At 37.9% G+C, this 16,925-nt stretch overlaps 1 protein-coding gene across 1 annotated transcript in view; it reads right to left on the minus strand.

Annotated features, from left to right (window-relative positions):
* LOC119429101 (receptor tyrosine-protein kinase erbB-4) overlaps positions 1-16,925 on the minus strand; it is a 297,900-nt gene that overhangs the window by 231,182 nt on the left and 49,793 nt on the right. The window contains exon 3 of the mRNA XM_037696818.1: positions 12,446-12,632. Within this exon, the coding sequence (XP_037552746.1) occupies positions 12,446-12,632 (187 nt within the window). The remainder of the gene's footprint in view (positions 1-12,445; positions 12,633-16,925) is intronic.

Below are 16,925 nucleotides of genomic sequence, written 5' to 3' on the forward strand. Positions count from 1 at the left end.
GACAGCTCTGCTACTTTTGGACATGGATTGGAGATTATAGCAGCTCAAACCTAGCATTAGTACCATAGTAGTGCTTCACTACACCCCAACAATCCCACCAGCACATAGCCTACTGGCTGTGCTGGAAAAAAAGTGTTTTTCAGGTAATATATTAAACTTTTTTTTATTCAGTTCAGTTTATTTCTATAGCTCCATGTCACAACAGAAGTTGTCTCAGGGCACTGTACAAAAATATTCACATACATAAAAAAACCAATTAGTAAGATATTCAAGGAAGCCAGCAGATGCATATATATATATATATATATATATATATATATATATATATATATATATATATATGACTTTTGTACTTTGTATGTTCTCAGGCTGTCCTTGTTGCTTTACATGCATCTACCTGTATAGTAGCATCCTTATCATTGTTAGGAAATAATGGAAATCATCCGCTGCTCTAATTGCCGGCTTAAAAGAGAAAAATACCGTATTGTGCATTCTTCTCCCAGTAGAGGTAGAGTGGGAACCGAGAGGAGCAGTGCTGATCTATATGCATTGTTGTAGCTGGCTTAATTGCAGCATTGGGCGAGCCTCAGATGGTGCAGAATAAAGTCTGGAGATGTGAGGCGTCCATCCCGGCATTGTTAAAAACAGTAGTTGTGCTGAGTGTGAAATCGACAGGCAGAAGCTTTTTGAGAACTTTACTGGTGAAAAAGAGGTACGTTTTACCCACCAAATATATGCAAACTCCAAAATTAAAGATTAATCATTGTTTGAGGGAATGCATATTACTCTTAGCCTTTCAGACTAGAATTTTAGGCAAAGATCATTTTATGTTGAGAAGGTAAAGCATTTAAACATTTTTGGCCGAACTTTGAAAGTAACTTTATGCTTGATCTGATGCTATATTGCGAGTTGTTGTTCCTAAAATATGTCTTGTGAATGACTTTTAGTTACAACCATATAAATGTTTGTTGCAATATCTGTCAAACTGACTCAGATATATCTGTTTTTGTGTTGACTATTATTTATTGGCTATAGAAGCTACTTTGTATTGGATTGACACTAAAAGTTAATGATTTATGTTATACCTGATAAAGGTCAAACTATTACATTCTGAAAGTTTCAATAAAATCTGCCTAGTAGGTCATGATATATTTTGCTAACAAGCACAGGCAGCAACATTGTTGGCTTTTACCTTCTACCGAGCCATGAGAACATTTTGCATTTATTATTATTTACTGGGTGGTACAGTGGTTCGGTTGGTAGAGCTGTCGCCTCTCTGCAAGAAGGTTGCCAGCTCGAATCCCAGCCGGGGACCTTTCTGGGTGGAGTTCTCTCCGTGCATGTGTGGGTTTTCTCCGTGTACTCCAGTTTCTTCCCACAGACCAAAAACATGCATGTTAGACTGATTGGTGTTGTGAGTAAGAGAGTGAATGGTTGTTTGTCTTGCTTGTCTCATTGTGTCCCTGTGATAGACTGGAAACCTGTCCAGGGTGTACCACGCCTCTTGCACAGTGATTGCTGGATATGGGCACCAGTGACCCAAAAAGGAAGAAGCAGGTAAAAATAATGGATGGATGGATGGATGATAAATACTGACTATTTTTTTTTTTTTTTCTTGCAACATTAATCAAAAATTAAACAAACTATTTACCTTATAATGATGCTGTTTGTTCCCCCCTTTTTAAAGTGGTCTCTGACTACTTGCACATATTGGCCTTAATATGTTGTTATTTCTCTATTCTACTAAAAGTTGTTTTTGGCACGTGAAAATTCATAATTACTTAAAAAATATATTTGTTTATTACATTTTTCACCTAAGGATGTTGCCATTAGTTTTACCCGTGCAATGCATTATGGGCTGATGACGTACATCGGTTGTAGTGGAGACTAAAACACAAGGGGTCAAAGATAAAATGTTATGAGGTGACAATAAAGTTATATTTTGTATTAGTCCTTATGATATATGGGTCAAAATGATAAAATATGATTAACTTGTGATGTTTAATTTATTAGCTCTGGAGCTAACGTCGTATAAACTAGCGCCTTAGCTAATGCTATTAGCTCCCAAGCTAACGCTATTGGCTCTGGAGTTAATCCAAAAGTGGCAATATTTCTCCGTCCTTCCCTCTGTCAATGCGCTCCAGTTCAAATTAAAAGACTGAATGTCAGATAATGGCTAAACTTAGCATTCAAGCTGACTGGAGCTTGCAACGAAGCAACCTGACTACATCATTTACCCAGAATGCATTGCAACAAAAACTAAATGGCAATGTCTATGTCTCATTAAATCAAAATAACAATAATTATAAAAAATAAACAGCCTACGGTAATTTTATGGTCCCCTTTTTATAGCTGAAGTAATTGTTTACCAAATTAAGTCTATTGTTCCAACTAGTTGGAGATCCCTTTCAAATGATATTCTCAGTTTACTTGCCAAAGAACATCAGAAGCAGTTTAATATTCATCATGACTCAATCGGAGAAACAGATATACCTACCGGTAATTTATCTCTTTTTGAGGAGTTTGCCAAACAGGTATGCTCTTTGCTGTTTCACTAGTGTCCAATGGCAGAGAGCCCCTTAAAAACCTCTTCTCAGTCCTTCACTGCATTCAGACGCCATAAAACGCTGCTCATCACAATAAATCTGTCCTTTTTATATGGATCGCTGTTTGCTTCAAGACCATCAGCCCTAAAACCATCAGCCAAAAGTGGAATGGTCTGCGATAAATTTCAGCGGTCCAACTTTTTACAGTGAGCATTTGGGGGACTTAGAGTTGCTGCAGAGCAAAAAAACTGACTTGGGATTTTCTGTTAAACATCTTGCATGGAGTTGGCAGCAGAAATAATTCAAAAAGAAACGTGGATAAATGATAATTCTGACTAGGGAAAAGGGAATAAAACAGAAAAGTCTTTGCCAAAGAAGGAACCTGAGGCAAAATAAAACACCATTCCAGTGTCTTGGAGAATTTTAAGATTGAGCCCAGTTTGTTTGATCTCCCTGTATATGATTTTTTTTATATTTCTTTTTTAAAATTTTCAAGAAAACTGTTAAATATTGTATTTTTAAGTCCAATGAACCACTTCAGCTACCTCACTGTGAACAGATCATCGAGAATTGGCAGTTTCTTGGGAGTTTGTCTTTGTTCTTTGGCAAAGCTTTGGGGGACATACGTGCTGGACGTGATTTTTGCTCACTCAGCCATCAATGGGACGAAGAGGATTTTGTTGAATTCATGTTGGAAGGACAACAATGATTGTGTCCTGCATCCCAGTGAGCAAAATAACCAGAAGATTTCTCTAAAAATCTAACAAGATTAAAAATAAAGTAGCAAGCATTGAACTAACAAGTCTGATCTGGAAGAATTTTACATGTACACTATAAAATACTGTTTATCACCATAAAAAAAAAAAAACTGAATTATTTATAATATAATTAAAATAATAATATATGAGTTTACATCCAACCATCCATCCATTATCTTTACCCGTTTATTCCATTTTGGGTCACGGGGGTCGCTGGTGCCCATGTCCAGCAATCACTGTGCGAGGGGCGGGGTACACCCTGGACGGGTCGCAAGTCCATCACAGGGCCACATAGAGACAAACGAGACAAACAACCTTTCATTCTCTCACTCACACCTAGGGACAATTTAGAGTTACCAATCAGCCTAACATGCATGTTTTTGGACTGTGGGAGGAAACCGGAGGACCCGGAGAAAACCCACGCATGCACGGAGAGAACATGCAAACTCCACCCAGAAAGGCCCATGGACCGGGGTTTGAACCAAGGACCTGCTCGCTGAGAGGCAGCAGCTCTACCAGTTGCGCCACCGTGCTATGAGTTTACATATTAATTTAAAATAACTAAAGTATAAAGGATTTTTTTAAAACATATGTCCTAATTTATATACCACCCAATTTGACACTACTATTATTTTATTTTACTATTGGAAAAACAATTGCTATTATTGCTTGTGATACAATATATATATATATTTTTTAACTATAGTAACTTAATATTTGGCTACAATAGCATCAGAAACATTTGTAATGTGGCGGGGGGCGGGGGGGGGGGTGTCACTGTTGAGGGGTCTGGGTGTCGTCCCTCAGAAAATTTTAAATAATGTAGATGTCCAACAATTTTCAGTCAGGTCATCTGGACAGTTTTATTTTCTTTGTTTGTGCTGAAATGTTTCACCTTCCATCCAGAAGGCTCCAACATAACTGGTTTGTTCCACTCTTGAGTAAGCTGTTGTGGGAAGAATCAGTTTTGTGTTGTGTGTTTCCTTGACTGATGAAGCCTTCTGGATGGAAGGTGAAACGTTAAAGCACACACACACACACAAAAAAAGAAACTGTCCAGATGACCTGACTGAAAATTGTTGGATTGTATACCTGGATTATTGAGTATGGACTTTGTTGGTTTTGAACCAGTTTGACATGACTGTTGACGAGGGAGAGGGCTGACACCGGAGGGGGGGCGTGCCAAAGAGACCATCTTAGCACCAACATAACTGGTTTGTTCCACTTTGTAGTAAGCTGTTGGGGGAAGAATCAGTTTTGTGTTGTGTGTTACCTAGATTGATGAAGCCTTCTGGATGGAAGGTGAAATGTTTCAGCGCACAAACAAAATAAACTGTCCAGATGACCTGACTGAAAATTGTTGGATTGTATACCGGAATTATTGAGCATGGACTTTGTTAATGTATATGTCATTGCCTGCATTCTGGTGTATTTTACCGGGTTGTTAAACATCTACATTTACCTACATAAGTAAACATTAGATTCAATAATTATTTTAGAGAGCAACAAAAAGTAGCCTGACCAACAGCTCTCCTTGTGTAAACAGAGCATGCTCTACTTCTCTCACACATCCTAACCCCCCCACCTCGGTCAACAACTGTCAGCACTAACGTAGCGCTAAACTAGCACCATGCAATACTGATGCGCTAGCTAAGATGCTACATATGTAGTGCTCTGTAGCACTAGCTACAGTAGCTAGGTAAGATGCTACAGATGTAGTGCCCCATTTTATGTGAGGGGGACTAAATGAATGTGATGCCTATGATTTGCCATTATATTTCTTACAATAAAAGCATGCTATACATTTATGTCAAAGTATATAACTAATGTCATATGTTTTCATGTACACTGTATAAAAAACATATACTGTAGAGCCTTTTTTAATGTCTGAAATCAAACTAAACCTTTCCTGTTTTATGTCAGTTTGGATTCCCAAAAGTATTTCTATTTGCTAAATCCTTTTATAATGAGATATAATAATTTGTATTACTTTCTTCAGTGATAAGTTTTCATCCACGTTCTTGGTATCTGAAAGCTTTGCCTTTAAATTGTCTAACTTGGGTCAACTTGTTTGGGAGTTTCTTCCAGAAGCTTCTCACAATAATTTGTCAGACTCTTGTCTAATTCCTCCTGACAGAACTGGTGGAACAGAGTTAGGTTTATAGGTTGTCTTTTCAGCTCTGCCCACAGATTTTCTGTGAGACAGAGATCAGGACTTTGTGATGGCCACTCCAAACCATTGACTTTGTTGTCCTTATCTTACTTTGTAACTATTTGGCAGTATGCTTAAGGTCAACCTTCTTCCTTTAAATATAATAATGCTCATTATGGTCAAGCAATTAAATTTCAGTTTAATCAGACTACAGTTCATTCTACAAGTTAAGGTCTTTGTCCTTGTGTACATTTTCTAAATGCAATATGTCTTTTTTTTCTGTTGCTTTCAGAGTAATGGCTTCCTTCTCACTGAGTGGCCTTTTAGCCTATGTCTACTTTGGCCCTAAGGTGTAAATGAACAACATTTGAAAAAAAAAACCAAAACGGAATAACATTTGAAAAAACGGAATTACATTAAGCCAAAGCAGAGGTGGCCGAAGCAGAAGTGGCCCGAAACACATTATTAAAAACAGAATTACATCTGGAATAAAACAGAATCACATTAGAAAAACAGAATTACATTAAGCCAGAGCAGAAGTGACCGTAGCGGAAGTGGCCGAAGCGGAAGTGGCCTGAATCACATTACAAAAAACAGAATTCCATTTGAAAAAATGGAATTACATTAAGCCAACCAGGAAGTTTTATTTATTTATTTATTTTTTTCTTTATTAACAGCATAAAACCGAACAACAGAACAATATACAGTACACACAACGGAGATATGTGTGTACTGTATATTCTTAAAAAAAGTTAAGTCAGGTCCTCTGGATGTTCAAAAAACAACAACAATAAATAAATAAAATCGTAGAAACGTTTCGTCTTTCATTTGAAAGTCTTCTTCAGTCTGAGGAGCTGTATTCAGCTCACTTTTACAAATAGCACCTTCTCATAGTGGATCAATCAGTTGCTGCTGACAGCCAAAACCAGCTGTTCACATGATCAAGGAGGACCATCGGCCTAACAATGGATCATTAGCACCCTGATGGCTGTTTAATATTCACAGGGGGCTGAGTAATACTAGCAATAACAGCACTGTAAGAGGGGACAGTTGAATATGGAGGCCTCCAGAGGACCTGACTTAACATTTTTAGATTTTTCAACCTGGATTATTGAGCATGCATCAGAATGTACTGTATATTGTTCTGTTGTTCGGTTTTATACTGTTAATAATGTTTTTTTTTAAATAAAAAAAAACCTTCCTGTTTGGCTTAATGTAATTCTGTTTTTTCAAATGTGATTCTGTTTTTTTCAAATGTGATTCCATTTTTTTTAATGTATTTCTGTTTTTCTAAAATGATTCGGGCCACTTCCACTTTGGCTTAATGTAATTCCGTTTTTTCTAATGTGATTCCATCCATCCATCCATTATCTTTACCCGCTTCTTCCATTTTGGGTCACGGGGTCGCCGGTGCCCATGTCCAGCAATCAATGTGCGAGGGACGGGGTACACCCTGGATGGGTCGCAAGTCCATCACAGGGCCACATAGAGACAAACGAGACAAACAAATATTCACTCTCTCACTCACACCTAAGGACAATTTAGAGTTACCAATCAGCCTAACATGCATGTTTTTTGGTCTGTGGGAGGAAACCGGAGTACCCAGGAAAACCCACGCATGCACGGAGAGAACATGCAAACTCCACCCAGAAAGGCCCCTGGACCAGGGTTTGAACCAGGGACCTGCTCGCTGAGAGGTAGCAGCTCTACCAGTTGCGCCACCGTGCTGCCCGTAATGTGATTCCGTTTTTTCAAATTTAATGCTGTTTTTTTCTAATGTGATTCTAGCCACTTCGGCTTTGGCTTAATGTAACTCAGTTTTTTCAAATGAAATTCTGTTTTTTTCAAATGTGATTTTCTTGTTTTTATTTTATTTTTTCAAATGTTCATTTACATCTTAGGGACACTGTACATGTCAGTACAGGGCTCGTATTGATATGTGAAATGACACTTTACTGGACAAAACAATTAATGAACCTGGAGTTCATCAAAAAAGAAAGACCCCAGTGACGAAATGTGAAGTGAATGTCTGAAGCAGTGGAAACCCAATGAGGATGAGGAAAAACAAGAGGAGCCATGATGGAAAGATAAGCCCCTGCACGTCATTTACCACTGGCAGATTGAGGTTGTGGCCGATATCAAGAAATTCTACCAATGGATAGAGAAGGCTGGACTGAAGGACAGCACAGAGGCACTAATCATGGCAGCTCAATAACAGGCCTTCAGCACAAGAGCAACAGAGAACAGGATCTACCATATCAGACAAGACACAAGATGCAGGCTCTGCAAAGATGCCCCTGAGACAGTCCAACACATAATAGCAAGATGTAAGATCCAGGCCAAGAGAGGGCTGGATTAAAGGACAGTATGGATGGTCATGGTAGTACAATATAAATAGAGGCCATGGTCTACTGTATCAACACCAAGATGCAGACTGTGGAAAGATGTCCCAGTCAACAGTCCTGCACATCACAGAAGAATGTAAGGTGAAGACAGGCAAAGTATACATGGAATGCTATAGTATAACCAAGCGGCTGGAATAAAATACAGGAACATCTGTGCAGAATATGTCCTGGAGGTTCCACAGTCAACGTGGGAAATGCCACCAAGGGTGGTGGAAAATGGCAGGAGACTGTGGAACTTCCAGGCTGACAAACATGTGATGGCTAACCAACTGGACATTATGATGGTCGACAAGCAAGATAAGAAGACAGTGGTGATAGATGTAGCAATCCCAAGTGACTATAACATCAGGAAGAAGGAGCTTAAGGAGCTGGAGAAATACCAAGGGCTTTAAGAGGAAATACAGAAGTTGGGGAGAGTCAAGGCGTCAGTAGTCTCACTTGGTGCACTGACCACCAAACTGGAAGAGTGGCTCCTACAGGTCCCAGAAACAACCTCAGAGATCTCTGTCCACAAAAGTGCAGTCATAAAACAGCTAAGATCTAAGCTCCCAGGCCTCTGGTAGAGGACACGAGCTTGTGAACTTGAGTGTAGTGAAACCAGCCATGTGGTAAAATACGGTCAAATGGGTGTTTTCTATAGTTACGAATGTGAAACTCTAATATAACCATGCACCTATAAAACTATAATTTTATATTTTATAAGTCTAAAACCTCATAAAGAAGCATTCACAAGAACCACTGTAACCATATTTTAGACTGTTCTTGTATTGGGACCAGTAGGCTCACTTTGGTCCTAGCCTTGATTGGAGTAGTTTAGTTCGTCAGTCGACTCAGAACCAAACTCATTCTCCAAAATGAGGTTGTTCAAAAATATGTTTTTGTAATCTTTAATTACATTTTATTACACCAGCAGATTTTAGACAATTAGATTTTCTCCTTTATACAGTACACAGTAAAAAAAAAAAAGAAGGTATAATTACTTGATTTTTAGATTGAGAAAAAAGATCTCTCCTCTGATTGGATTTGACAGTTGTCACTCAGAAAGTTAACTTTTAATGACATCTCACTCTCTTGTCTTAGAGCAATGGTAATGCGAGATTAAAAATAAAGACAACACCGGATTCCCAGGCAGGCAGGAAAATGTGAACCTCCCAGCTATCTTACTGCCACTCTGCATCAATCTCAATAACGTATCAATGCAAATAAGACGCATAGAAGGCAGCTGGCTGTTTGGAAAGAGCAGCAAGAAGACGGTAGAAAAAGTTGAAAAAAAGTGGAGGAGGAATATTGAGAAAAGAATTTAAACCAACAACAATGAGTTTTCTTCTTTATTTCTGCCTGCGGATAGAAGGTCATTGCACTACTGCATAACATCAAAATAGCAAAGATAAAGTAAGACTTAACTCAGACAACTGAAGACAAAGCTAACACAGAAAAATCAGCTTTTCACAAAAGAATCCTATATCTACATATGCATTCTCACATGAACAAAAAGAAAACAGATTGCATTCATTGAAAAAAAAAAAAAAAAATCAATATAACCACTATCAAAAAAAAGCCCTTTATGTTTAATATTTTTTGTGCATCTGTTAGCAGAAAAACTCGTGAACCAATAGATAGATTTTAAATCAACCATTGGAACATTTTCAATGGTTATGGACTCATTAATCAGTTAGTCTTTTCAAGATGGCTGCCACAGCTACTAGACCTTAACCCTTGTATTGCCCAAGTTTATGATAATTCATGCTCCTTAGGGGAAAAATCGACCACTTTATTTAGCTGCTTAAAAATACCATTATTTTCTTCCAAATACGACTAGTCAGTCTTTTACAGTTATCTAAGTTTGAAATAAAATAATAAAATTTTAATGACTTTTTTTTTATTTTAACTCTTTGTGTCTATTTTATTTTTTTTAAATAGACAATAAACGCTCATTTCTAAATAGTTTTTGCTTGTACGGACCTGAATATACTAATGAACTGTAGATGCACGATCCAGCTGCCAATCATGTCCTGCTTTGGGATAAACCAACAGCAGTCAGCCATAAAACATCCGATTCTGCAGCCTGCATGCATGCGAAACAACTTTTAGCAGTAAATGTTTACTTGTGCACATCACCAGTGAGTTTTCGCTATTTACATCCAAACTTGAATGATTGTTTTTGGATGAGATGAGAGGCGGGACTCCACAGAGACTCTGGGCGGGGAAAACGTACCTTTTCCGGTATGAGTTGTTCTGCGTCTCGGGAGATTTTTACAGATTCTGCCAAATATAAAAGTCGAGCGCCATCTAGGGGGCTAATATAAAAATCTAAAGTATAGGGATATATTTAAAACGAGGAAAAAAATACTGAAAGGAATGCATTATTTTATGATATGATAAATATGATATGATTTTAATTTGTTTTTACTATGTTTTCTAACATGGCTGATTTTTCTCCTCAGGAACATGAGAGTATAGTAAAGTTACTGTGAGGTTATGAGAGCTTTTGAAAAAAATCAGACAATCATAAAAATAAAAATAAAAATTAGAAAGATTTTTAGGTGTTTTCAGAAAGAAATCTGCACCAAAATAAATTATTAAATAAAATTCATCCAAAAATAAATGTGTGGCTTTTTTCCCCAAAAAGACAATACAAGGGTATACAATACAACCTACTTCACATATGGGGGATATATTATGGGCTGAGACATGTGTGCTATGGGATCTTCATTATCTCCTAATATAATAACTAGACATTAGACCATTTACAGCTACTAAGCTAAAGATTGGTGCGACAGTGGCAAAGATATGTCATCACCAAGATTTCACCATATCACTGTAAGGTTTAACCAAAATGGTGTAGGTTGGCAGATGATATGCATTCCTTCAAGGAATGGTAAATGGTAAATGGACTGTACTTATATAGCGCCTTTCTATCTTATCGAGATACTTAAAGTACTTTACACTACAATCTGTGCTCTTATTTACCCATTCATACAGCACTCTACTAGATCTCTACAAAGCTAATTGAACAAATCATTCTAAAGACACTAATCAATCAAAAACCTTACATTTTCATAAACATTTTCCTCAAATATTTGATTCCTCTGTTTATATTATTTATTAATTAGGACTAGTGGTGTAACAGTACATGTGGATGTATTGAACCGTTTCGGTACAGCATGTTCGGTTCGGTCCACGTGCGTACCGTTTCTGTTATTTTTTCACTCATTAAATTTTATTAACGAGAGATGATGTGCCGTGGAACTAAAGTTCCTAAGCATGTTTCAATACGGCGCTATTATCTTGCAGCACATGTAGCATTAGCAGCCTAGCAGGCAACGAACAAGCCATCCCGTTGCGGTCTCCTTTTGGGGAACATTATGGCTTTCTTGTTAAAAGACTAGCGCAAATCCAAAGCTGTGTGTCGACGTTGTTTCATGGAGATTGGATCTGCAGCAGCAACACGTCTAACTTGTTAACGCTCTTGAAACGACATCATCCAAGTGTGAACGTTGGTGCAAAGACTGATAACAGCAGCATTTGAACAAGCTTTATCAGGTAATTCAGATTGGTCTAAAGCAATAACACAAGCTGTAGGAGTTTTTAAATCTATGGATCTACGTCCGAATGTTGCTGATGCACCGGCTTTAACCATAAAGTTCTTGAGCCCCGCTGCCTACGACATCCCATCACGTCAACACTTCAGCCAAAAAGTTGTAACAGCAATTTACGAAAAACCTAAAACTGATGGTCAACAAGCCCAACCACAGATTTAAAGCCCTGCCACATTACGATGAGCGAGAGAGAATATTCAACCACCTCATATGATGATCGTGCAAGAAAAGGTATTGTTATTGTATTATTGAGATCTAATTAACTTTTTTAATTTAAAATTACAATCGTATTAACTCAGTGTTTTTTTTTATCTCTGTGTTATTTGCAGTCTGAGGATGTCAATGAAGATAGCAGCTGAGTCTTCTTCATCCACCAGATCACCTCCAGCTATGAAGTCTGTAATGACTTAACTTGTTTACTTGGCATATTTTCAAAATTTTGTAAGTCTTTATTTTGGCCTTTTTTTTTTTTAAACCAAAAATTAACCGAACCGAGCCCTCCTTGAAACTGAACCGAACCGAAATATGATTTTAGCGTACCATTACACCCCTAATGAGGACTGTGCAGATATAACTTAAATATTACAACACTGCACCAGATCTAGATTTGGGTTAGTCTTTAGAAATATCAAACACTAATTTGGCATTAACATTTGAGCTCCAATGTAGTGATTTATCCTCAAAATGTGTGTATGTGGGAGTACATAAAACAACTCAAACACAAGTTTTTACAGTGCAGTAAATGGTAACATAGTTTACAGCTCAAATCTCGAAATAAGAAGCCATAATTCATTCTGAGGGGAATTTAAGAGGCTATATTACATTTCTCACCAATGATTCATCATAACTATAAAAATATATTTGATTTGAAGGTGCTCTGAGGCATCCTTAAGTGTTTTTTCTTTATACTTATGATCTCAGCTCAGCATGGCATGTGAAAGCCAAGGTACAAAAGTGAAAGTTTTGTAGTGAACATTAATCTCACCTGTGAGATTGCGCAGACCAAGCTGCCGCAGGCCGTAGAACCCTTCTCGCCTGTAGTTGAGGAAGATGGCGAGGGCGTAGCGGCCCTCGTACAGTTTGGTGCCTCGGATGATCCGCAGGTTCTCCAGCGGGAGGTATTCAAACTGATTAAGAGCCACCAAGACGTAGCCGGTCACTTCTCTGATTGACTGTAAGTGGAGGGGGAAAAAAGGGACAAATTGTTAGAATTTGCAGTCTCCAGGTGTGGAACATTCCAGATGAGTGTTTGAAGCATGCCAATGCATAGGTTACTCTAAAATGATTGGCAAAATATCTCATGAACCACTTGATAGATTTTAATAAAAAGTTTGGAAAGCAGGCAATGAATGTAAATCCAGTACTGATTGTTTGGAGTTACTCAATTTAAGATGGCCATCACAACTAATAGATCTTAGCCAACACATACAAATAATGCTACAACTCAGCCAATTTTACAGATTTTGAGCTGGAAAATGGTGTGGTAGTAGCTGAACATCATCACCAAAACATACAACATACCAAAAACACATCACAATGAACCACTCTTTCCATAGAGCAACTGTGTCAACTCTTGAAACTGTGCCTGGAGTCAACCTACTTCACATATGGGGAGCAATATTATAGGCAGAAACATGGGTGTGCTATGGGGGTCTCCATTTTCTCCTATTGTTGCCAACCTGTCTAAATAAAGGTTGAATGAAAAAACCCGTACATGAAGGAGGTAGAAAAGAGAGCCTTGACGTCCTTTTCAGGGAGACCATCAAGTCATTGGTTCATGTATGCTGATGACACCTGGGTTAAAATTAAATCTCAGGAAGTCCAACATTTCACTGATCACATCAACAAGAAAGACGAAACATTTCAACAAAGAAGAATCCGTCCAAAGGATCTGACTCAACCTTGTTTGATCTTCAAAACATACTTTCAACACAACACATTGCCAATATTTTTACCTAAAACTTTATAATAAACTTTTGGTATCAACCATATGTGTCTGTTAGCAAAAGCTCTCATAAACGAATGGGCAGATTATATTAAAACCTTCAGGAAGTTACCACAGATTGCAAATTTACAACTTATTACCATTTGGAGTCAACAGGATTTAAGATGGCTGCCACATCAATGGCATCTACTACCCCTACTGTTATCCAAGAAGAACGCCGCGTCTACAGAAATGTCCTTCACCCACAACACCCACTCCCTCCAACACATACACACACACACATACGCATACAACAACAGGCGGTGATGTAGCGCTAAGCTAGTGGCATGCAATACAGACGCACTAACTAAAAAGCTACAGACGTAGCGTGCCACTTCTCCTCCTCCCTGACAAAAATCCCTGAAGAGGTGAGAGCCCTGCCAAGGCAAATAACTTAGGGGGAAAAACTGCAGCTAATCAAACTTAGTAAACACAAAAATGTCAGTTTTACAGACATATAGCTAAACCTTTTGATGCACTACCTGAGAATGATTCCTCTGATTAATTCAGTCATTCATTTGAGTGAGAGACCTTGCAACATTGAAGGGGATTGCACGTATTTTCAATTTATAACCAAAAAGACTACATGAGATAATCTTAGTCTAAAACTCTGACATGAAAGGTGGCGGGTGATGTATTCTTTCCAGAAATACTAGTCATTCAATTTGGTTTAAGCTGCATAATGATGAATAGACTGACTGATTGTGTTATTCCAGTTTTAGCCAGTTAAAACTAGTTTTTACTATAAAGATAAGAAATATGATGGCATGGTTGCCATGTTAAACAGATTGATTAGGTGGTCAGCCAATAGGAGAAGAGCCCCCTCCGAGAGGGAGGCGGGTTCATGAAGAGCTTACATTATCCTAAAACAGGAAGTAGCATCAGACAATCTTGAGCAGAGCAACTTCTCAGTTGAAGTACGCCTCTATTGTCTCCCGAAATGCATTTTGGTTATTTGTTGTCTTATGCTTTAACTTTGTGTAAAATAAATCCTCTTAAACTAAGGTGAAGTCTCTGGAGCAGTACCTGTCCGATCAAACGGACACGCAGAGGGAAACTGGTCTCCCCGAACAGTACCCACCATTCCTTACCTGTAAGATGATAATGCATTCCTCTCATTCTCTTTGCACACCGTATGCCATTTGCATATTAAAATGTCACATTCATGAAAAATTTGGATGTACAATCCAAAAACGATAAAATGTCATCTCAGCTTATTGTAGCTTCTCAAATCGAAGCTGTTCTCAAAACACAGAAGACCTGTGATCATTGCAATTAAAGCCATTGTTTCTTGAACTTATTTTTAAATCATGTTTGCAGCAATTATTTCTTCGAGAACAAATTCATTCCTCTTCATTAGTAGGAGAACCAAACCACTGTTTGGTTTGGTTCAATCAAACCACTAAAAGTCCACTCGGCGGGCCACTCCTGTTCTGGGTTTTTTGTGGACGAAGCAGGGCGGGGGTGGAGAGTACCCCTCTGTTGCACGCTAGGCGTCTGTAGCATCTTAGCTAGTGCATCTGTATGGTGTGCCGCTAGCTTAGCGCTTTCACAACTCATTAAAATACAGCAGAATGTAGGAAATGGCATCTACTTTATTCAAAATTTTCTGGGGGAGGAGTCCCAGATACCCCACCCCATGCATACATATTACAAATGCTTCTAACACCAATGCATCCATCCATTATGTTTACCCACTTTTTTCCTTTCGAAAGAACCAAAAAAACACAAACAGCATCTTGGCCATGATCCAGGTTAGAAGAGTCAGACTCAGATGAGCGAAAGCTGAACTGAAAAACATGGCAGACCTCAACCATCTGCCTGGTTGTGCAGCGGCTGACCTTAACAAAAGTCACTACAAATCAAGCAGAATATCTTTGAATTATGTACTTGATGAGGCAAATTAATTCAACTGCAAAGCCAGCCTGAAGAATGGGGGAGCAAGACGAGCGTGAATGGATTTTTTAACATTTCCATTTAAACCCTTTAAAAAAGCGTTAGCATTCAATCTCTGATTATCGCAAAAAGAAAAAGAAACAAAGACAGAAATAAAAGCATTAAAATAAAAAATAAAAAAAACCTTCTGGTCAGCAGCAGAGGAAAATGTTTGTCTTCTGTTTTAATTTAAATTGCAACCAAACCCATTTTCACACCCAACATTAGGATAGACTTGTGCGCAGCTTGATTCAAACACAAACTCTCACATGGCAGCTGGTAAATTCTGCACTAACTTTTCAACGAACAACACTGACAAGGCGAATAACAGCTCAATAAGCTGAAAGCAAGTCTCTTGTATGAGAGCAGCCCCCTATTTTATCAACGGTTAAAGAAACGGACAAGATTATTAAGTCTGGGTTGTAAAAACATTTTTTTAAACATTAGCTAACTTACCTGTTATACCACTCAACAAATTTTTATTTGAGGATATGTACGGTAGTTTAATTATGACCAGATAGATGAGCTAATATAAAAAGACTTTTCATTTTATATGTTTTTTTTTTATATTACTGTCTATTGTTGTCTGTACCTCATCTGTGTTCTTTGTTTAAAATAGGTCTCTCTTGTAAATGAGTCCCCGAGTCTCAATGAGACTAACCTGTGAAAATAAAGGTTGAATGAAAAAATAGTTGGCCTGAGCAGGACCAAGACTTAAAATGGATTCCTACAATTCAAACCAGTTTATTAGAACACTATTTATTAACCTTTATACAGCTGTCAATTTTGTTACACCCCCATCGTGAAGTCTAGATCAGGAGTTGTCAAACTTTTTGGGTTCAGGGGTCCCTTAACGGAGAGAAAAAGATTCAGGAACCCCCTTACAATCCTCATGTTTATTAAATAAGTTTCTTCAGTCTGTCTCTTTAATGCAATGGAAATATTTGCGTAACATAAGCTGTTCTTTAATATTGTTAATACAATTTTTATACTTTTTCATCCAACCTTTATTTCTGTAGGTTAATCCCACTGAGCCTCGAGGACTCATTTACAAGAGAGACCTGATTTCTTTTACAAACTTTTATACTTTTAAACATGGGGTATTGTTCATTCAAGACACAATTAACACAATTTTTAATTTCAACTTCAAAAAAATTTGAGTTTTGAGAAAATTAACAGTATCAAAAACCACTTTAAAACTTTATCTACTCATATAATGAACAAAAATGTACTTCTTCAAATCATTACAGAAAACTCTTTATATAAAACTGAACAGAATCATAACAGCAGTAGTCAAACCAAATAACAGGGATTCACTTGTGAACTGATCGATGCCGGAACGCAATTTGGGGGTGGGCAAGTGGGGTGATGCGGGGGGTCTGGAGGTCCTCCCACAGAAATTTTTGAATAAAGTAGATGTGATTTCCTGCATTTTGGTGTATTTTAATGGGTTGTTAAACATCTATGTGCTTGTAAAAAAATAAAATTATATATATATATGTCATAGCTCTGCTCTCTGTCAGCTCCTCTGTCATGCTGCACACTC

Source organism: Nematolebias whitei, chromosome 23, assembly GCF_014905685.2.
Source record: "Nematolebias whitei isolate Nwh7 chromosome 23, NemWhi1, whole genome shotgun sequence".
NCBI classification, from domain to species: Eukaryota; Metazoa; Chordata; class Actinopteri; order Cyprinodontiformes; family Rivulidae; genus Nematolebias; species Nematolebias whitei.